Source organism: Brachyistius frenatus, unplaced genomic scaffold, assembly GCF_029030835.1.
Source record: "Brachyistius frenatus isolate BFR_SWC_R1_liver_20210118 unplaced genomic scaffold, ASM2903083v1 Contig_39, whole genome shotgun sequence".
Classification (NCBI taxonomy): Eukaryota; Metazoa; Chordata; class Actinopteri; family Embiotocidae; genus Brachyistius; species Brachyistius frenatus.
Window position 1 is genome coordinate 1088197 of NW_027210638.1, and position 22101 is coordinate 1110297.

Below are 22101 nucleotides of genomic sequence, written 5' to 3' on the forward strand. Positions count from 1 at the left end.
ATGAGCTGAGCGGTGATACATTTTATTTTTAAAGAAAAAATATTGTGAATTTATTGAGACATTAACAAGCAGGCAGAAGTGAAGTACCTCCATCGTCCTTTCGAGGTCCTCTGTACTGTTGTTCTGTCACATTTAAACGGGTGAAATCTCCACGGTTTAGTGATCTACTGCCCTCTGCTGGTGACAGTGTGCGGCTCCGGTAAAGAGTGGTTTTAAACATGTAAATTAAATTAGTTTTAGGCCATTATATATTAAACAGGTCGGTGCTCTCAGTTAAACCGTACAAGTGCTGTTAGTATGAGACTTACTCAGTGCACATTATGTTGCTGTGTCTTTTTGGTGTAACTCTAATAGACCACAAAAGAAAGCAATGAGCATCTGTCTTGAATTAACACCATACATCCCAGTTATGTTGCATATTGCGAACAATGTCCATCACAGTATCATTCATATTTTAGATGAAAGTGTAATAGTCAAACCACTGGACCCAACTGTCCTTTTTTTTTTTTTCCACGGGAGAGATTTAAACATGTCATACCAGTAAAAGCAAAGGTGTAAATAATACAAGTAACAATTGATGGATTCTGTTTAGCTGCTTTGGTTTCTCAGTTCTGTAGTGCTGGTATGTTAACATTTGTTTTTCTGGGTGTGAATCAACTTTCCATCGATTTAATTATTGATCATGGAAAATTCCATTTTGATGAAAAAAAGAAAAAGAAAAACTGTGTGGGTGCATGAGGAACGGCCTCTGTCATCCGAGAACAATGAAAACAAACAATGAAACAAAGGAGACCTTTTTCAACACACTAAGTAGATGCATTGCATAATGCTACACTTTTAATTCCAGCCCATCTGAAACTATCTTGATAAAAACATTTGCAATATTTTTTTTACACAGAAGGACATGATTAATGATTTTGAGTGTTTTAAAATCACACTAATTACATTTCCATTTTATCCACATGTACTCTGGAAACAATTATTTGGCTTTATGTTGTGACAGAAATTTTTGCACGTTTCCCAGCAGAACCACATTTTAAAAATTCACCTGAAAAGAATGCACGTGTGACAACATGAAAACATGAATGTATTATATGTAGTGTCCAAGCCAACAAGGAAATGACATAAATGGTAAATAGTCAAAAATAAATAGGGAAACAAACATTGCTAAAAAAAAAAAAACTGACCAGGAAATTGGTTTCATAATATACTATCATAACAAAACCTCTGCAATTTCACAAATACTTCCTCATGTTTTGATTGAATCAAAAAAAATGCAGAAAAGACCTGGCTGTAAATCACACTTTATTAATTTTTGTTAGGTTAGGTTAGGTTAGGTAGTTACTTTATAAATCCCCGAGGGGAATTTTTTTCGCTACAGCAGCATACAGAAGCATGTTAATGTGAGCACGTCTCTGGGAAGGGTTTTCATTTTATGTAAATGAAAGTAAATGAAGAAATTATTGTTTCAACACCATAAACTACTTTTTTCTTTCATATGTTTAGTGTGTTGTTTAGTAGTGGGCAATGAACTAAGACATACCCCCTCCAAAAATTAAAGTTTCATTAGTGACGCAATCTGTCCAACTCACAATTTGGGCTGAATGCCTCACAGGTCCATTTGAGTGTGAAGAGAAAGTGATAAGGAGCCCTGATAAGCTGGAACAGTGTATCTGCTGCGGAGAACACAATAGCCCCATTGAGTAGGCATGGGACAAAGACACAAAATCTCATCTGGCTGTCTTCATGCCCATGGTGTGCCTATCTTTTATCACTTCCCTGTTCTTCCTCCAGCATCTATCTGATTGAATTAATGTTCTCCCTTTTAAATAATAAAATGGCCTTTGCGTGGCTCATTCAAATCTGAAAATATTTTTTTGACAATAAGAGATAAAGGCACTTGTGAGTGGGCAGGTATTGCATATTGTTTTTGGCCTGACAAAGGCAGTTATTGTTTCATCAGTGCAGGAGGCCAATGGGTAAGTTTACTTGTACCTTTTACTTGTTGTCTGTACCAGTGTAGTCTTACAATAGTTCGTGTGCAATGAAAGTTCTCGCTGCTAAAGTGAGACACGTGGATTAAATATCTCCCCTCACGTGCAATAATGCGTTTCTCTTCCTTCACAGATCTATTACAACCGGTTTGGGGGCATGCTTGCATGTGCCATCCCTGCCTGCCGCTCATGCCCAACAACTGACCAACTCTTGTAAATACTTGTTATGCTGGTTTAGTGGTGCTTTCAAAAGGTACAATTAGTCGTTTTTTGAGAACCATTTATTTCTCAGAGAATCAAACAAAAATCTCCTCACATACAACATTCTGCATGTTAAAGTATCCTGATTTGAATGTGATGCCTACATGTGCCATCGCACACCGAGGGTATGTAAAGTTTGCGTTCACTGGGCAGTAGTTTGTTAGGAAAATGAAGCTTTTGTCTGCAGACAGTAGATCTGTCTACATCATTTGCCTAACTGTTCATTTATCGTCAGTGAGTCACATCAACCATTTTCCAATATCAAAGCTCACAATGTTCATGTCTTTCTGTGCTTCTGATGAGAGCTGGCATTTTCCATTTCATGTATTTGTCGTACAACATATTCATGTTCATGTACAATGCATAGAGTCATAATGATATGGTGATTAAATACAATGAAGCATTTGAAGTAAAGTTTGAATAATTCATAATATGTACTCAATGCATCATTAGCTATTGTCTGCTTTGCTTCACAGCTATCATTAACTGTCATTATTTAAGGACTTAAAACTTGCACAACTTGTAACTTTTATATTAGTGAAACTTTAATCACAGCTGTGCGTGATTTTCTATACAAGTCAAATTAAAAGTGCGTGTGGTTTATGACAAGTGCAGCTCTTGAGAGACTGCAACATATATGATTGCTCCATATACAACAATGAATCAAAACAATAGAATGTGATGGATATGCACTTGAATTTGAACGTCACTGCTTGCTTATTTCATGTAATGTAACAATATGGTAATCAGTAGCTATAATTCCAATCCAATCAGAAGCAGTCACTGCCTTTATTGTCTCTATCCAATTTTCTGTATTTCATCCAATCAGCAATGAAACACAAAATTATATCAGACTCTTGTAATCAGACATGGTTTCCTGCTAATGGGGAGAAACGTTATCTTTTAGAAATTCTATCAGGTCTGATCATATGGGATTTGTGTTTAGACCTTAATAACAACATGACATGTAATTTCCTTCAGTCCATGTTGTGACATCACTGGTTTTTGACACTGATGTGTGAGAGAGAAGACATAAGTGAAGGAGATACAATAGTGTCACGGGCAAATTTGGAAGCCATCAGGAAAGATAATGACAGAATGTGGAGGCACTCAATGCCACACTATGTAAAGAAGGGTTGTGAAAGGCAGATAAATCAGTGAAGATTAGATATGGATTTGCTTGTGAACATAGGCCGAAGAAGAGAGCCTTTTATTGACACTGTTTTTATCTTGCTGGCCATCATGGACCAGTCGTTTGTCTTCTGCCCACAGAAACCAGCTTGCCGGCGTTGGCACGCACTGTCAAACAATTAAGTGTGTGGCATTTCAGACTGTCATTTCAGAACGACCATATGCATAGCTTTTCAAAGTCAGGTTTGTAGACAGATTTAGTAGGAACAAGCCTTACAGCTGTGGATCTAAACCTCCCTCTGCTGACAGTCAATATTGTTTAAGTCTGGGCAAGATTGGCTGCAATTTACATGTTAGACTGAAGCCAAACTGCTCATTAATAGAACTGATCCGCCTTCATAGCAATTAAAAATCTCAGGAATTGTCCTTCTCTTGATATACAGTACACCCAAATTGTACACATGTAATTCTGAAAAATCACAAGCTTTATTTGTATGTAACATCAACAAACTTACACACTTTCTTGACAGCTCGGTGAATGCAAAGTATGAAGTAAGACAGATTTTGCAGTAAATATTTATAGTCTATGACTTGTTAGTGTGTTCCTGTACTTCATTGCTGCTTTGTGCCTATGGCATTTCATTTTATTATTATTATTATTTTTTTTTGTTGTTGCAGCGTTTAAGCATCCTTCCCAAAGGACACTTCACAGTATCAATGTCAAACCACTCAATATACTTCTGTTTGTCAAATGTGTTTTGAATGCTATATCAACATGGTGCTCCTCTGGGACTCTGAGAGAGTATCTGATTCAGAAAAAAAAAAAATCCAGGAAAAACATAATTCCCTATGCTATATGTTAGCTTCATTTGGCAGTTTTGTTATCCTTTCCTTCAGCCAGATTGTAAACATGTGCAGTTTGACTGCTATAAGGCACAGTAGAGAATATCTGCAGTGTCCCAACAAAAAAATGAATTCAAAGAAAAAGTCAGCAGAAAAACGAACGTGTAAAAATAACATTATCAAAAACAGTCAATAAAAACAACACAATTGCATAAAACAACCAAAAAAAGATAAAGTAATGATATTGTCACTTGTCTGACTCTTTCCATCCTCTTGCGTTCCTCCCAAACTTGTAAACCAGCCTGCGTCCATCTACTCGCTCTAGGATTTCTCTTTTGTAGTAATATCTGCAACAGACAAATAAAATGAATTAATTCCAGATCATCTAGAAATGTTTGAAATTCTAAAACTTGAACCTTTTAAGTTTAGTAGGAGGGACCCAGAAAATGTTTTACTGCAAGTATTTTCCTCCAGTTCAATGTAATCCACAGTGATTTTCAACCGCTTCCATCTTTTACGTTTCCACTGACAGTTTAACTGCTGCAAGCTCTTATCTGTCGGCCGCTTTCATTGCCAACACACTCACTGACATTTCAGGTGCTGCCACTTCCTATTAATCAGCTGACAGTTTACCGTTGCTCTTCAACTGTTGATCCATTTACTTTCGGTTTACATACATGCTGACAATTCAACTACTTCCTAGCTTTATATATATATATATTTCAGCTCTTTTAACTGTTGTGCTTAATCTTCAAACCCTTTCAATGCATTTATTTTAACAGCCACTATAACTGCTTTAAATATTTAAACTAAAAGTGTCCTTTATATAACTCCTATGCTAATACTATTTTACCTGTTTCTGATGTTTACACATTTTCTTTGTTTATTTCTTCTGACTTTTCTGATATAATTGTGATTTTGGTGAAGTAAATCTACCAGATTATAGTTACTGCTTTCACTGCAGTACTGTGATCCTGTGGTGCGTACTCAATCATATTTGGAAGGAAAGTATGAGGCGTAAGACATCAGTGCTTCAGGGTTAATTTAAAAAAGTAATTCCATTAAATGTTATTGTAATTCTTTCATCAAACTCACTGTGTTTTATCAGGAGGTAAGAATTTGACATCAGTTTCTTTGTTGTTAGAATGACCATTTTCCCTCAAAAAATATGTTCTAAACTTGCAGAAAAATAATGTATCAAATAATGCAGTTAAAATGTCTGTGAAAATTATACCGATTTTGTATTTAATCAAAATAATTATACTGAAAGAAAGAGTTTGAAGCAAACTTCTTTTGGTTGTTATTCCTTTGCTTTTGTTATCGATAACTGTAAGCCCCAGTCTGTTTGGTGATGCCATCAAGCTGCAAATTCTTCTGCGGCACCACAGTAAACAGAAAATCGAGTTTGTGGTCACACTAACAACACCTGCAGGCACATTTTGTAGTTCCCAGTGGATTGCACCACAATTAAATTAAGTTTATTAGATTAGCTCATTTGAATGTAAAGCTGTGACTACTCAGCCTGGAAGATTTTCTGAGGAGAAGGCCATTTCAGTAAAATGGGTCCATTCTGGGTAATCAGCGATGGGAAGTGGTGAATATGTGTTTTAAAGTGTATTAGAGTGAATCTATTAGCTGTTACAGTAGGCTCTTTTCACTGGAAAGTGCATTATAAGCTTTGTAAGTAAATTGGATTGGGAACAATACAGTGTGAAATGTTTCCTCATGGCATATTTGATTTTAGCCTTGGCCAAACTAGGGAAAGCTCCTGTAAATGTGTCGGATTAATTTTTTTAATCTGCAGCAATTCTATGAATAATTTAATGAGTAATTTGTTGAAAACTTTACCCCACATCTTCTAATTTAGGCACTATGTAATGTAGGTGTGAGTGTGTGGTATGTATTTACACTATGCAAACATGAGATTTTATATTTGTGTACCTACATGTGTGATAGCTGTGCGGGTGTACCTCATTGCACGACTTAGTTTCTCGTAGGTCATGCTGCTGTTATTCTTCTTCTTGCCCCATAACTGTGCCACTGCGTCTGACTTCAGGAAGCGGAAAACCCCCTCTGTCCGATCCTCCCACTTGATCAGCCCTGGGTTTCGCTCAGGGTGAAGTAAAATGTCCCTGATGAACTCCCACAAATGGGTTCCTCTTGGGTCTTTTGGTGAAAAAGTGAATTGCAGTAAACATATCAGAATGTTTAACATTCTAAAAAGTAACGTGATAGTGTGTTTCTTTTACTTACTGTGTTTTTTGACCTGATGAGGGCGACTGAAAGACCGTTTGATATCTGAAAGAATGACATTAAAGTATTGTTGGACCATTTTGTAAATCTTTTCTTTCCCTTTGTAATATTTATGTTGCAGGTGTGGATATAGATTCCTCACCAGGACTAGAAGGTGTTGGCGAGGCAACAGGTGCGAGGGAGTGAACTGAGGGATCATAGATTTCTAAGTAAACAGAGATATAAATAATTCAAGTCATTAAGTCCTTTATTTGATGAATGAAATTTGAATGAAGGCATATTAGTGCTAATACATAGATTGATATAAATAAATAAATAAATAAATAAATAAATAAATACATAAATACAATACCTCCAGGTGGATAGCTGACCTCTGGAAATGGACAGGTGAAGTCTACTGTAAAAGAAAACAAAAAGGTAAACAGAAGCAGAGTTTATTAAGAAATAACACAACTATGGACGAATGCATTCATTTTGGCATTCATATTTGTTTTTACTTTAATAACTTGTCTGAGAGACTCTTACATTCAGGCTTGAGTTCCAGTTGTCCTATTTCCATATGGTACTGCCCTGTCACGGGATATGAAGGGAAAATAAGGTCAGCTATTGCTTTATGGTATATTCAGACATCATTTTATAACCCAAAACAGAAGGATGGTGCTCTACTTCCAGAGCAAACAGAGCCAGAACATTTACTACCTTCATGATAACGAACGGTAAAAGGAGTGGAAGATCAGTTCACCTATTTTCTACACTCTTATTTCTTTTTTTGGTCTTCAGAATAAAGTAGAGAAACAGAAAAGTACCAGCAAAATCTATTGAATTGGAAACAACATGGGAAAACCATTCTAAATTCAGATAACCACTTCAGGTTATTTTGTGGTAATAACACCCTCACAATCATTTTCAGAAAGATATTTGATGCATTAAAATGTAACACCATGTCACATGAAACTGAGCTGGTTTCTTCCAGCCAAAAAAACAACAATAGCAGGACTGTGCTGTAGGTTTGGTCTCTGAAGTTTGATTTACCTGAAATTCCTGTGTAACCTGGAGGTTAAACCCGTCGTGCCAGGTCTCCTGGCGCTACTCTTGTTTTGAAATGCTCTTAACTTCAGATGCTTTATAAAATATGATGAGCTGATGTCATTTACCCCATAATGTTACGAATTTAGGATATGAATTTGTATGATTTTATGTTGTACAATAAGCCACATTCTGCTGACAGTAGTTACAATAAAATCAAACTGTTTTAGCCTCAGGCTTAAAAACTCCGGTATCACAAACTCCAATTAAAAAACAGTGGATGAGCCAATTCTCAGCTTGTTTCTCAACTTTACACCCCCTCTCTGCTTTGTTAGGAGACCCAGTCTAGCAAGAGCAAACAACAAATCCATCATCTCCCTCGCTTTAAGCACTCCTTCTCCTCGCTGCAGCACCATGCAGTGCGACCCCTGACCGGTTCTGTGATCCCGTCTCAGTAACACTTCATCAAGACTCTGTTGCAGACACGACTCGAATTGCCCAGCTTCTCTTTTATTGAGACTAATCATCTTTCTTCTGTGCCCCCACAACCCTTCTCTCAGACTCTCAGACGCACCGCTCCACTTGAGCTCTGCGATGCTGTGGAAGAGAATGGGTCCCACGCTGCCGGCAGCACGGATGAAGTCCTGGTAGCTCAGGCTGCAGAGCTGATGGCCGTCCATGTCAAAGTTTTGGAAGGGAATGCTGGAGGCATCAATCTGGTGCATGTCCATGACCTGCTGCAGCCACTCCCACACCTGGTACTTGCTCCAGAACTGAGGCGGAGAGTCATGAGGCCAAAGGCGACTTGTGTAACCAGACATGACCAATGGACCTGAGGGCAAAGATCAAAGCTTAGCGGTTATGAAAATATGTTCATTTGCATCAGTGAATTAATCTTATCTTAATGTAAAGACTCTGATGAAGGAAACATGAATTTCACTAGCGAAGGTATTTGTCAATAATTAATTTGCAGAGTTGTTTACTCAAAGAGCTGTTGAGCTATTTCTGCCGGGAATTCCTAATTCATGCCTTGTGTTTTAGAGCCCTGGGCTCACCAGGTAAGCAATACATCAGTTGTTAGTCATTGGATGATTTGCATTTTGCATTGCAATTTTATAACCAGCGAGTGAATTGGATTGTTTAATAGGGAGCAATCAAAATCCTTGAGTGGAACATTTTAGCATATTTTCCTGAGGCATTTTAGGATATTATTCAGACAATTTAATTAACTGAATTATGTCAGGAAAGATTGCATACATAATGCCTGAAGAGCACAGAGTATTATGATTGTGTTAGTGTGGGTTATAAGCATCACCATCAGGGTAGGAGTTCGAGCCCCAGGCTGTGGTCAGCTGGCTGTCCAGGGAGGTGGATGAAGTTACACTCATACTGCAGCTTCAGCACTCTAATGTACCATGGCCCAGCGGCGAAGGCAGAAGAGTAATTTACTCTACGGACAGAAGAAAAATGAAACAGTCTTTATGCTTTCAAGTAATATATATATATTTATATATATACTATTCAACATCACCAAAATGCATATATTAACTATATACATTTCATCACATCAAAGTATGTAATACACCCTTCAGTCCACTAGAGGATATTGTGGAAGTGTCACATCTTGCCTCGCTTAGTCGTGAAAAGTAAATCGCCATAAGTTTAAGCACCAAAAATGATGTAGTTGGGTTTAGGAAGAGATACCGGTTTGGGTTAAAATTGACATTATTATTATAATTATTATTGGGTTATTTTACGCAAGTAATGTTATGTATGAGTTACCCAATGTATGTTACGCGTGCCGCACCCTGCCAATTTGTTTACATGTTGTTTCTTGGTAATTCTGTAAACCAATGCATTTGCATTTGAATTCATAAGCAGAAAGATATAGTTTGGAAAGTTCAGAAGTGTCCTACAGTTTAGAGTTGCCCTCGAACCTCTCGTGTCCTTACCATATGTATATTGGTTGGTCAGGTGTCAATTTGTTGCTAGCCAATCAGGACAAGCAGAGAGAATGTTTTTGTAACCTACCGGGTTCTCAGAGGTGGCGGGACAAAACGAAAGGAGAGCGCAAAGTGGAGAAAGAGAAACAGACGAGACCGAGGAAAAATGGGTGAAAATAGAGATATTTAGATGTAAGTTACAAAAAAGTGTTATATTATTGTTATTCTTTCAAGTTTATACTTTAAGAAGTATCATTCAGTTTTTTGTTTTTTTTCCCTGTATTTTCTGTGGGTCACAAGGACACTTTAATGGTGTGATTCACCACATTGCTTGGTAATAAATGTTGACTGTTATTTCATTCAGTGCGTGTAGTTTAAAGATTCATGTGTTAAAGTAATGTTATTTCAACTTGGAAACTTAGGGCTAAAATTGGGCTACATATGAATGCATGGCATTTTAAACACACAGTAAGAGTTTCGCTGTATCTTAAGAAAATCAGGCCTCTCTGCATATAGTTAAATTGGGCTATTTTAGACAATTCCTAAAATATATAGTTTTGCAGACCCTTTCCAATTCAATTCACCTCCCATGCAAAGGGGTATGGCATGAAGACCCTGAACTATAATGTTAATTGAGAAGGCGGGCTACACGTGGGGGCTCGTCCAGGATTTTGTCTACTGTTGTTCATATCTGCGAATTTATTTATGTAAAAAGTATAGCTAATGCTAAATGAGGTACCCATTGACCTCTAGCAACTGAAACGTTTTGAATGTGTATTTTGTGTAATGTGTGTGAAGCTAATGTAACATGGAGTCAGAACAGATTTTCAAATGGTGTGAAGAGAAAGGTATTGATGTAAGAAAAGCGATCGTGCTTAGTGAGGTTTCTCTGGAAGTAACTGATGAGGCTATTTACAAAGAAATCTTACAAAGCGGAGTTAAAGTATTTGGTCGTTGTAAAATTAGAGGACAGTGTTTGGAACCCATTGGTAAAAGCCAATTTGTGTTAGTTGAAACTACTGATGACATGACCAAGGTCGACATACCTGAACAGTGAGGAGCTGAAGATGGGTTGGGACCTTGGGTAGTTAATGTCAGTGATACTCAAAGTTAATGTACCTGGTGAAAACGAAGGTTTCCAGTCCAAGCTACCGTCGTTCACAGCAAATGAAAGGGAAACTAAAGCTGATGTCACAAGCTTGCTTAGCCCTACTCCTGCTCCAACAACCGCCCCAGACCTTAACACAGCTTGTTAATGCCATCTCCTCACTAGTTGACAAATGCCAAGACACACCTGCAGACGGTCTAGGCTATCGCAAACCTCGCTTGTTCTCTGGTATCAAACCCACTCCGCATGGAGAAGAAGAGTATGACTCCTGGGCAGAACAAACCACCCACATGCTAGATGAGTGGCAGTGTTCCTATGTCATCAAGAAACAGAGAGTCTTAAAGGGCCAGCAGCAGATATTGTTTGGAGGTTGAGAGTCACTAATCCTCATGTCACTGCGAATGAATATCTTAAGGCCCTGGAGACAGCTTTTGGAACCACAGACAGTGCAGCTGACCTCATGGTGAAGTTCCATAACACATTCCAGCAAGAAGGTGAGAAACTGTCTGCATACTTACTCAGACTAGACAAGCTATTGCATGCAGTCCATCGTAAAGGTGGAGTTGAAGTGGCTGACATGAACCAAGTACGCATTGAACAAGTTGCAAGACGCACTCCGTCCAATGACCTCGCTGCCCTACGCATAAGGATGACTTACAAACCGAAGCCTCCTCCGAGCTTCACTGAGCTGCTTCGTGATGTAAGAGGAGGTGATCCTTGAAAGACGAAGCGTAAAGACGGTTGCTTCTTTGGCTATTGGCGTGGGGTGTTCTACAGCCTCCGTTGTACCAGTACAACCAGCACCAGGACCTACACCAGTATCTGTCACACCAGACAGAGATCCTGCAATACAGAGTCTCAGGAAAGAATTTCAAGGGTTTAAGAATGATGTTGCATGCCTGCTTTACACCTCTGTTGCTGCGTCAGAAAGTGCACCACAGCATGCAGCTCAAAGCCACAACCAGAAACCAAATGGAAACTCATATGCACGTGGAAAGGAGAGATCTCCCAAATCCCAGTACCATGCTGACGTCTTTTGCTATAGATGTGGGGAAGACGGTCACTTCAAGAGAGAGTGTGAAAACCCGGATAACCTCAGAAAAGTGAACAAGCATCTCCTGATAACAAAACAGCCAGCAAGAAACTTCCCAAGGGCTCAGTATGGGAACGGCCTGACGCTCCGGAGAAGATACGTTCTAGAAAGTTTGACATGCTACAGGAAGGAAGGGCTAATCTGCCAGAGGGTTTGGTTGGAACTAGCTCTATTGTCTCTGTACAACTTGAGGGCATTTATGCCAAAGCATTACATGATAATGGGTCTCAAGTTACTCTACTCTACCGCTCCATCTATGAAAGGTGTCTGAAGGACCTGCCTTTGACCCCTATTGATTGCCTAGAGATTTAGTGCTTCGGTGTGGATGACTATCCATATGACGGCTATCTGTCCTTGAAACTTGAATTCAATGACTATGTAGTTGGAGCAGTTGAGATCATAGAAACACTTGTGCTTGTGTGTCCAGATCCGGCCATTAAAGGTGAGGCTTCTATTTTGGTTGGTTCAAACACCTCAACAATTGGGTGACTCTTCAGTTCCTGTAAAACACATGGAGGAAAAAAAAAATCTTCATCCTCTCATCACACAATCGCTGTGCACAGGGGTTTGCAAAGACTGTTACCTACTGTACATCTTTCTGCGTAACCAAGTCAGAGTCATATGGTTAAATTGGGCTATTGTAGACACATCCTAAAATATATAGTTTCGTAGACCCTCTCCAATTCACCTCCCATGCAAAAGGGTATGGCATGAAGACCCTGAACTATAATTTAAATTGAGAAGGTGGGCTACATGTGGTTTACGCAAATTACGTATGTTACTTAAAGGAAATCCACACAAATTTCTGCTTTCTCGCTGACTCAAACATTGGTTGTCTGGGTAGAAGTCCTGTGTTGGTTCCTTCCTATCATCCACCACCTCATCCTCATGCAGACTTTATCGCTCTTTCACCTTCTTCTACGCACGGGTACTTTTCACACTTAGGCGAGGCAACACGTGGCACTGACATGATATCATGTAGTGGACTGAATGGTGTATTACATAGTTTGGCATGATACTGGGCTAACACAAGTTATCATATATAATATTTTTATAATTTCTTTTTTTTCGCAATAGCTATTCAGTATATTTCCATTCAGGAATTGTCTCTTTTTATCGCAGTTTTGGTTGCTAGGGGCCAGTCCTGGATTCAAATCGCCCTCCTATGCACAACAGGTTTGCATGAAAACAATATATCCATTGCCGCCTTCAAAGCTGTATTAAGTGACTGATAATGCAAACAGAATATGCTGCTGCTTCACATTAGCAGCATTCAACAGTTATTATGTCACAGCCACAGGAGATGCAAAGTGTCTGTCACCACAGAAAGTGCTGACTACCATCTGGAAAGTATCTGAGTGTTTTCTGTACTATTACACCCTTCTTGCTATTACTGTGGTAACCACTGGTGTCGCCCAATCATCTAAGCCTGAAATCTTACATTAAATGAATGTATAAATAAGTAGATTCATTAAATGTAATAAGTTTATCTTAATAAGCTATCTAAGGGCACTAAAAAGTTGTAACACAAAGTCATTCTATGTCGCCACAGTTTATGGGTTGTGCATTATACAAGTCACAAATGAATGGGTCTGTTCAGTTTTATGTTTTAATAGAGGATTATTTGTGTTTACAGAGCGTAAAACTTCAATTTAATTTGTTGGTCAGTTCTGTAATCACATTTGTTTTGGACTGCTTGTCGTGTATTCAGTTCAGTAAGTGCTCAAAATGAGTTAAGTCACAGAAACGCGCCTATCATGCCTAATGATTTTACATAATTGAAGCATCTTATTTCCTGGTGAGTTAATATTGTGTTTATTATCAACTCACTGAACAATTGTGGTCAACAGCTGCAGTGACTGCTGAAGGGTTTGCTGTGCTATACAAGTAAAAAAGTAAATAAAAACCTGTCAGACCTTACCACGAATATATTTGCATGCCATGCAAATGGAGCTCGTCAGAATTTCTGCCGCTACACTGTTTCTTTAGTCATACCTCACGTGGTTCCCTGGTTTTATGTTACTGTAACACGGAAAGGGATTCTGAATATTTTCCAGTTAGTTAATATGTGCTGCTAAAATAATTTACTGACCCACAATTTACATTGATGGTTTTGTTTTCATGTTATTAAGTTGGACTTGTTTTGTTTTGAAACATACGCTGTACTTTAAATCTGCATCTGTCTAAGATAATACATGTAATGAAAAGGTGTTTGTGAGCACTGCTCTTGTAAATGTTATTGAGCTATGTATCACAATCAAAATGTCAAAGGTCACCATGATGAGTAACCTGTTTTAAATGACTCCACAATAAAATGTATTCTTTACTCAGTGACCCATACTTGACCTGGAAGATTTTGCTCAGACTTTTAAGGTGGGTTATAAACAAAATTACACCAAGCCGTGGCACACATTTCAACAGTAAATACTGTGCTACTAAGCTGACACATCTGTGACACACAGACAGGCAAATGAATCTTCTTGGAAATCAGTTTTATGACAACCTACAGTCAAGGTCTCTGAATGAGATTTCCCCAGGAGATAGGTGTCACGTGGCATCATGCCAAGGTAGATCAGCTCCTTCGCTGACAATCCTCCAAGTGTGCTCAAACGTCTCATGCTGTGTGTTAACCCTCGCTGTCGACTTCTGCCAAGCACATATCTTATCAGCAAGGCAGAGAGTATCTTCTGCCAGCGCAACAATAATCTAGCAGTACTAAAGAAAAAAGTCACAGTTATGGATCAATAACCTGTTTGATGAGTCATTGTGAAAAATCACTCCACTGCAGCATGTGAGCAGACAAGTTATCTGAAGTAGTTCATATGGGCAATGTGTCAAGTCTGTTGACAAGACTTCACTTTCATTTTAGTCACAGCCTTATGGTAGCATCAAAACGAAGTAAGTAGCTGGTCTTTCTGATTTAATTCTAACTTTTGTTTTATCATATATTTTACTTATCTACTGTGAATATTGCTTTTGAAACTAATCTATATTTAAAACTGGTGCCATTGCATTAAATATGCAGGCTTTCTGTAACAGCGGAAATAGAGTGAGGGGAAGCGTTCAATGACTGAAATTTCTCAGAAAAATTACTGAGTAGTACAGACAACTGTGTTAAACTTAATGCGGTTGTGCAGCATTTTTTTAAAAGTGTTTTATCAAAGATGTGCTCTTGAGATTTTGAAATTTCCCCAACAAAAGTGATATACTCATTCAAGTTTGTCTGTTTAGTTTTTTTTTCCCGATTCAAGGTTCAGTTATGAGAAATTACAAATGTTATTCTGTACAACTCTACAGATAATCTAACATTAGCCCTGGCGTCACTAAAACAGATCAAATGAGGGCAGGAAATGACCCACATTGATTAGAGCAACCCTCAGTTCAATTATACTGCATTTAGTCATTCTGAAAAGCACTGCTGGTTGCCCAGCACCAGCATGGCAGCCTACCAGAGCAGCAGACAGATGTCCAACCAGACCCGATAGAGGTATTGCGTAGATCCACTCTCAACACGGCATAAAGGATCCAAAAAGTTTCTGGAGACTCCAATACTGCAGCGTACCAGTGTTTAAGACTGGACAAGGCGAGTCCTTTTGCTTTCCAAATCTATGAATTATCAGATGTTGTAGATACTACAGGTGCTGCCTCACCACAGTGGGTCTTTTATCCTGCTAACTTCCTTATCCCACTCCAATTGGCTACCTGCTCAGGCTTATACCAGGTAGGTATTTGCATAATCCACACCCACGCAGAGAGATATAAAAAAAAGATCCACACACACACTCGACATAACTTTCATATTCCCTGTTGGCACAGTTTCCTTTCACGCTCTCAAACACAAAAACACACACTCACTCAAGCAGAAAAGCACACACTTATGAGGAAACATATTCACAGGCATGGATCCAAACACACTCGAAAGCCCACAAAGGGAAGTTAAATCATTTTAAGTTACTGTTCACATGGTTGCCTAAAATAGAGAAATGTCCCCCTGTGTTATTATGTAGCACATTTGTTTTCCCTATTTCATCACGATGAACGAGGGGCTGACAGTTTAGGTCGGAGGACCTGAGAGAATTTACAGATGTTACAAATGTCTTCTACGTTGTCTGTGGCCTCCTTTCAGCTGTGAAATCGCAAAGTAAATTCACACATTGTCTGAGTGATTATCTCCATTTAAGATGAGGTTGTTTCAAATGTAACACAGACCTATAGATAACCTCACCACGATGCGATCACATCCAACTTGGATCAGCTCTTAAAATAACCCTCTAACGACATGCAGTGAGCCACAGGTGCCTGAGTAAAGATCGGCAGAGGACAATTAGCTTTGGAATTTGTCACACAATTCCTAATGAGCATCATACAACATTGACAGGCGTGGAGAAACAAACGTAGCTTTACAAGGTGCCAAATCTTTGCCAGTGTTCCAATGCTGAACGATGTTCCTGTCTGGTATGTATTTCATTTTGTAACATTCACAAGACTCGCTGTCTTTGAGGAGGGTGTCAGATAGTTCTGTAAATATCATGTTATCCTGATCTGAGACCGTGCAACAACTATTACTCAGACTGGGAAGAGTCTTGTTTATGTTTGAATCAGCCATTGTGCACTGCGAGTCCGTGTGACAGCAAATGTTAAAGTGATTACTTTTTTGAAATTCCTCAAAATATGTTTGTCTTGTTTAGTTGTTGTTTTTTTAAATTCACATCAGTCAAGCCAGAGCATGTATCGGCAAATGAAAACTGTGCAGATTAACCAGTATTCTTCCAGAAGCAAATGTGTCAAATAAGCAGTTTCAGTGAACTTTGCCATCCGCTGTTGCCCCACACTGACAACGATCAGAGGGAGTTCAAACATTCTATTTTTGCCTGACACCAATTAGGGTTTGGGCAAATTGTAACATCTTTGATCTGAGATCTAAATCTGATCTGTTGCATTGTACCACTACAATACCTCTCGGGACCAGAGGAACTAACAGTACCATGTTGATAATTGAAGTGACTTTGAGCAGGGTTGAATTGTATAATAGGCTGAAGAGGAAAGTATGTCAGGTTTCTCTCAGAGCTTCTTCAGCAGAGTTGTGTGCAGGGAAACAAGAGGTGATGCTGAACAAATAAACTCAGTTGATTTAGTCTTATATAATATTGATCTGTTAAGTAAAGTAATCACACACAGTCGCTTCCAAGTCTCAAAATCAAATCATCTCAAGTAAACTAGATTAGAACATGCATGCCACTACCAAAGTGCATATTTTAGTATCCCAATAGACTGACATTAATATACTTTCTTCATTCCACACATCCTTATGATCAACATTTCTGTGCGCTCCAGTTCATACTCAGCTCACTTTGAAACCGCTCACTCTGTCTGAGCGTGTCTGTGTGTGTGACTTGGACTCTTGCCCACAGCTCAGCCTCAGAGGTAATGAGGGAATTCAGTGTTAGCATGATTATCTCTGAGAGTTTCCCTCATCTCCCCATACACGCCAGATCGCAACAGTCCTAATGGTAAAACCCACCACTCCTGATCTCCCTGCAACTCCCTGACACTGTCCTACATGCATGGGTTATAGATAAGTTGCCTCTAGCCGTCCCTGTGGCCCTTCTGCTGCCTATTTGTAACACAGGTGCTATTTTCTGGATTTCTTTTGCAGCAGCTTTCCATCCTCTTTTTAAAGGGTAAAGTGCCTCCAGGGTGTAATTTGGGACCCAAGCTGTGCTTGGTGCCATCCCACTGTGAATGCCTGACCAGATTTTATTGCGTGAAAATTAATACGACCATCAGCAGTGAACAGAAGTCAAAATTTTTGTCATTACGGCCAACAGTTTTGCTTGCTTCTCTGCTTTTTATTTTTTGTTCCTTCTCTATCACAGTTTTCATTTGCCATGTCACAAGGAGAGCCTGGTATTTGGCATTTCATTTCATGGCTCTTCGTTCTGCTTTTTTGGGGGTGGATGTGGGTCGACATGTAAAAGTCCACTGGGGGGAATAGCAAAAGAGAGCGACAGAATGGGAGATCAAAATCTGTCATATCAGCTCCACTCTGTGTGAGTCAGCCTACCAACATTGTGAGACGCGGTGAAGACATCCTCCCAGACACAAGAAAATGTCATCAAAATGCTGGCATTATAGACAGTGTCATCTATTTTTAAACAGAGTCAAGTAGAGGCTTATGTCAATCTCCAATAATAGTACACTACTGATCCATTTATAAAGAGGCGTATAACTTGCTTAGTGGTGCTGTGAAATATGAATGCTTTATTTGAGGATGCGGTCAAAAGTTTCCCTTTGACAGGAAAGGCTGTCAAAGCTGTCAGTCAGAAGAAACAGACAAGACAGGAGGAGGGTACAGTTTTATGCTCTAATGAACAGGAACTTATTAGCTGCAGTATGTCTATTACTGTCCCACTTGCCTCCCCTCTTTCATTAACTGCTTATCACGCCTGTTAGTGTCATCTTTAATACTTCACATTTTGATTAGCATATGATCCATGGGGAAAGAAGAAAAAAAATCATTTTATTAGTGTCAATTACTGCTACAAATGACAATTTCACTGCCTAAATTGTAATTTTACGTTTCCTCCCTGTCAAAGAACAATAGCTGTGCAATTACAGTAATGAGAAGTGCAACAGAAAAAAATGAATTATTCACAATCCTTCGTCTCCTGTTCTTTTGAACCCCACCATGTCTATTTGCTTGGCATCAGTCTGGCTGCATTACGGACTCAGCATAGAGAACATAGGTTCTACATGTCTCACAAGTGATATGTTCAAGGTGCAAATGTGTGAGAGGGCTTGAGCGTGACATGAATGATGTAAATATACCTTTTCACCTGTTCAGGGTTCAGAAGCTTGAATGCACTTGACATGGTGGGGTGTAGGTCTCTCCTTCGCCCATAGGTGACACTGTTGTCTCATGTACTGCTGGGGATGAAATTCAGGTTATGTGATGAGTGAGCAACACAAATGTGATATGAGAAAGCGGAGGTGATGAAACATGCTTCCTGACAGTTATTGACTATGATGCCTATGGATGGTGCTACTTCTCACAGTAACCTACATGCATTAGCTGCTCTTATACGGAGGGTGTGAGAAGGCTGCATGAGGGAGAAAGAAAGATTGGAGATGGGAAAGACGGGCAAAGAAGACTTCAAAGGGTGCATGGCCAGTTTGTTGTTGTGACATAGCTATATTATTATGTGGTTTTGCCACAGCTAGGAGGCAGCCCCTTGTGTTTGCTAACCCCAACACCTCTGAGATGGACCACCAACACAGCATTCTTCCATCAATAACTGCTTTTCTCCATGTTCTAATTAATACATCAATAAAGCAGCCTGTTATTTAAAACAAGACACTGCAAACCACAAAGTGTAAGCTGCAGTACATCAATAACATGACAGTACAGTGTAATATTATATGCACATACAGAGGATTGTGATCATAACTATTATTTAAGAACGTATTATCCTCGTTATTAACATTGATTATTACACCGTAAGTTCCAATTACGAATACTTAAAGCTGCTAAGTTATATTTCTACATTAACAATGCTTCAAATTGAAAGCGGTGTGCATGACGTCAACCCAGATAATTTTTTTGTTTTGTCACCTTACCACTTTAATCAGTGTCATTTCCAAATGCACGCTCTAAAAACTCACTGTACACTACCTCCTCTGCCTCAAAAAGCAGGCAGGCAAAGGTCGCAACAAGCTGGTGCACACACTGGACCATTTAGCAGCAAAAGAGCCAGATATTTCACTCAGGAGTTGGTAGAGAGAAAAACAGCAAAAAGAGGGTTAGTGAACAATGAACTATCTATATGACTCCAACTGAACGCTAATGTTGGAATGTAACAAACTTGGCATTTTTACTTTAAAAAAGTGAATATCATGTATTATATATATATATATATCAATGTTTTTACCACTGAGTTACCAAAAGATTGGTTACTGCGTTGGTTTTAAATGTGATTAAAAGAGTGGAAAAATATGTTTATTCGCTATCTTTCTGAGCGTGAGATAAGAAGATTGATGCCACTCTCATATCTATTTGATAAGGAGATACAGCCAGAAGGCTATTAGCTTAGCATGGAAACAGTGGGAGACAGATAGCCTGTCAGGTAACTAACGTAAATCCATTTACAATCATTTCTAAATTTCCCTACTGAACACATACCATGTTTGTTTAAACCCAAGTCTAAATGACACAATATGGTTTTGTGGAAGAATCCATTGGTATTTACACAAGCAGGAACAGCAGTGGAAGGGTTCAAAAATGAAAATATCTTAATCTTACCTAACCTCCCTCCTACACAAAGCTCAGAAATCTGCCTTTTACGATTAAACCTGTGTGTCTGAGCAAAGGGAACAAAATGCTACCATACTGTTGCATGTTTTAGAAACAATTTACATCTGTTAGGAAGTGGCTGATAACTACTGCACTTGGTCTCATCCTTAATGAGCTTTTCACTGTTGGGTCCTAAACTGCCTGAAGTGCTTTAATTGAAATTTTGTTGTAAACCAATTAATACCTCAATAAAATAAAAGATATTATGTCAAATGATTCCATACGTGGCAATTTTAAATAATAATTCCTTTAATGTAAGTGATTTCCCTGTGATCCCCAAGTATCCATTAATAAGACACTTAATCATGTTATCTTTAACTTCTAAACAGAATTACATACAGTTGATTTGTATGCCAGTGGTGTTTAGGTTAGGTTAGGTTATATTTATATTATACATTTTATACATATTATACATTTTTGTTTCAACCAGCTGAATTTAGTATAAAATATGCTTTAAACAACATTATGAGCATCTATAAAATGTGGTTGATTTTTATCTTTGCTAGTATGATTGATTATTTAACTGACTCATGGTTGATTGATAAGAGTATATAGGTACAGTGTCTTACTAAAATAAAAACATATTTTGGTCTTTATTTGTAATGGCCAAGATGCTATTTCTTTAAATTGTATTTTTATAGTTTGATTTGATCCTTTAGGGTTTCATTCTGTCAGCTGCACAGAGACTTTGTTGCAAAGAGTAGGATTTGCATTTTGAAATTAGTGATTAATTAGTTGATTAATTTGGACCCCACCTGCTGAGTCCAACCTAGAATTGGTTCGTAGTATAATATTCTGCATTTTCACACACTTTAGATGTGAAAATGAATAGGTGGAAGGATTAAAAATCAGAAAACAGCAGGCTCCCATGATAATGAGGTATAATACTTGTAGTTTGTCATATTTTATTGGTAGAAAAAAGTGTGAATCATTACTTAGTTTCCATGAGAGCAGCACAGGCAGGCTTTTTATCACATTGTGTGGAATCTGTTCACACTGTTTGCCCTGTGGGCACTCAGCTCCAGTCTGCGGACCAGCAGGCATATCCCCACAAGTTTAAAGCAGAGGCTGAGAGTTTTTTTCCAGGTCTGTGTTAAACTACTTATGCCCAGATCTACGGCAATACATATTGGTTACTGTAATTATTGATCACTGTAAATCTGGCTGTGAAGTGCTCCCTTCCTAATGTGACTACAACATAGTCCGTGCAGAATTTTGTGGCTTTATTTAATTCAGATTTGATTTGCAGTTTTGCACAGAGTAAGAAATGCCATCTCACAGATAAAAGTAAAAAAGGAATCTCTTTACAATTGTGAACTAGATGAACTAACTACTTCTAACTTTGTAGTTTGGCTTTCTTGAAGAAATTGTATTTTCTTGATTCTTGTTGTTCTGGGTTTTGTACCCTCATGGTTGAAATGCACTTATTGTAAGTCGCTTTGGATAAAAGCATCAGCTAAATGAAATGTAATGTAACTATCATGATCAATAACACTTTCGGTGTACATTATATCGCGGCTAACATTAATGTTCACGAGTTAATAGTGAACGTTTATGTTGCCTTATGAAGAGTGACAGAAAAGCAGAGAACAGGTAAGCAAGCGACATAATAATAATAATGATAGTTTTCTTATCGTCTTCTATAGCAATAGGCCCTTCCTACCATTGCTCAACCCGCTCTCATTCTCAGGGCGTCACTGCTGCTTTGTCAAAGCTGATGGCATCACATACAAACATCAGTGACCAGGAGTATACAGAGCGAAGAAGAGTAAAGAGTGACAAAGGTCACGTTGGCAGGAGATAAAAGACAGGACAGTAGTAGCAGTATTTGACGTCCTTTGTATTTTTTTAGTAGTGTTCCTGATCTGTGTTACAGTGCTGTGAATAATCAGGCTTCATTAAGGATCAGTTAGCAGATGGGAATGGTGGATGCAAACAGCACCGAGTGTGATTTTGCAGACACAAACAAACAGTGTGATTCCAGGCTCTGCTGCTTCATGATGATTCAGAAGCTCCTGGCTTTCTGGTTTCAAAAGCAAAAACAAAAAGGGCTCAATTCCAAACAGGATTGGGCTGGATATCTGTCAGTAATGGGGAAG

At 38.6% G+C, this 22101-nt stretch overlaps 1 protein-coding gene across 3 annotated transcripts; it reads right to left on the bottom strand.

Annotated features, from left to right (window-relative positions):
* Positions 1–3853: 3853 nt before the first annotated feature.
* ehf (ets homologous factor) lies at positions 3854–15272 on the bottom strand. 3 transcript variants are annotated; one of them, XM_069701888.1, is made up of 9 exons: positions 15102–15272; positions 8824–8958; positions 8083–8340; positions 7008–7052; positions 6835–6879; positions 6625–6687; positions 6483–6527; positions 6200–6395; positions 3854–4576 (listed from the first exon to the last, which is right to left on the bottom strand). In XM_069701888.1, the coding sequence occupies exons 2-9, from the start codon at positions 8894–8896 to the stop codon at positions 4477–4479; spliced, it is 825 nt and encodes a 274-aa protein (XP_069557989.1). In that variant the 5' UTR covers positions 8897–8958; positions 15102–15272; the 3' UTR covers positions 3854–4476. The 3 variants fall into 3 exon arrangements, with proteins under 3 accessions (XP_069557989.1, XP_069557991.1, XP_069557990.1); XM_069701890.1 differs by lacking the exon at positions 15102–15272 and adding an exon at positions 10498–11068; XM_069701889.1 differs by lacking the exon at positions 15102–15272 and having other exon boundaries at positions 8824–9562.
* Positions 15273–22101: the final 6829 nt, after the last annotated feature.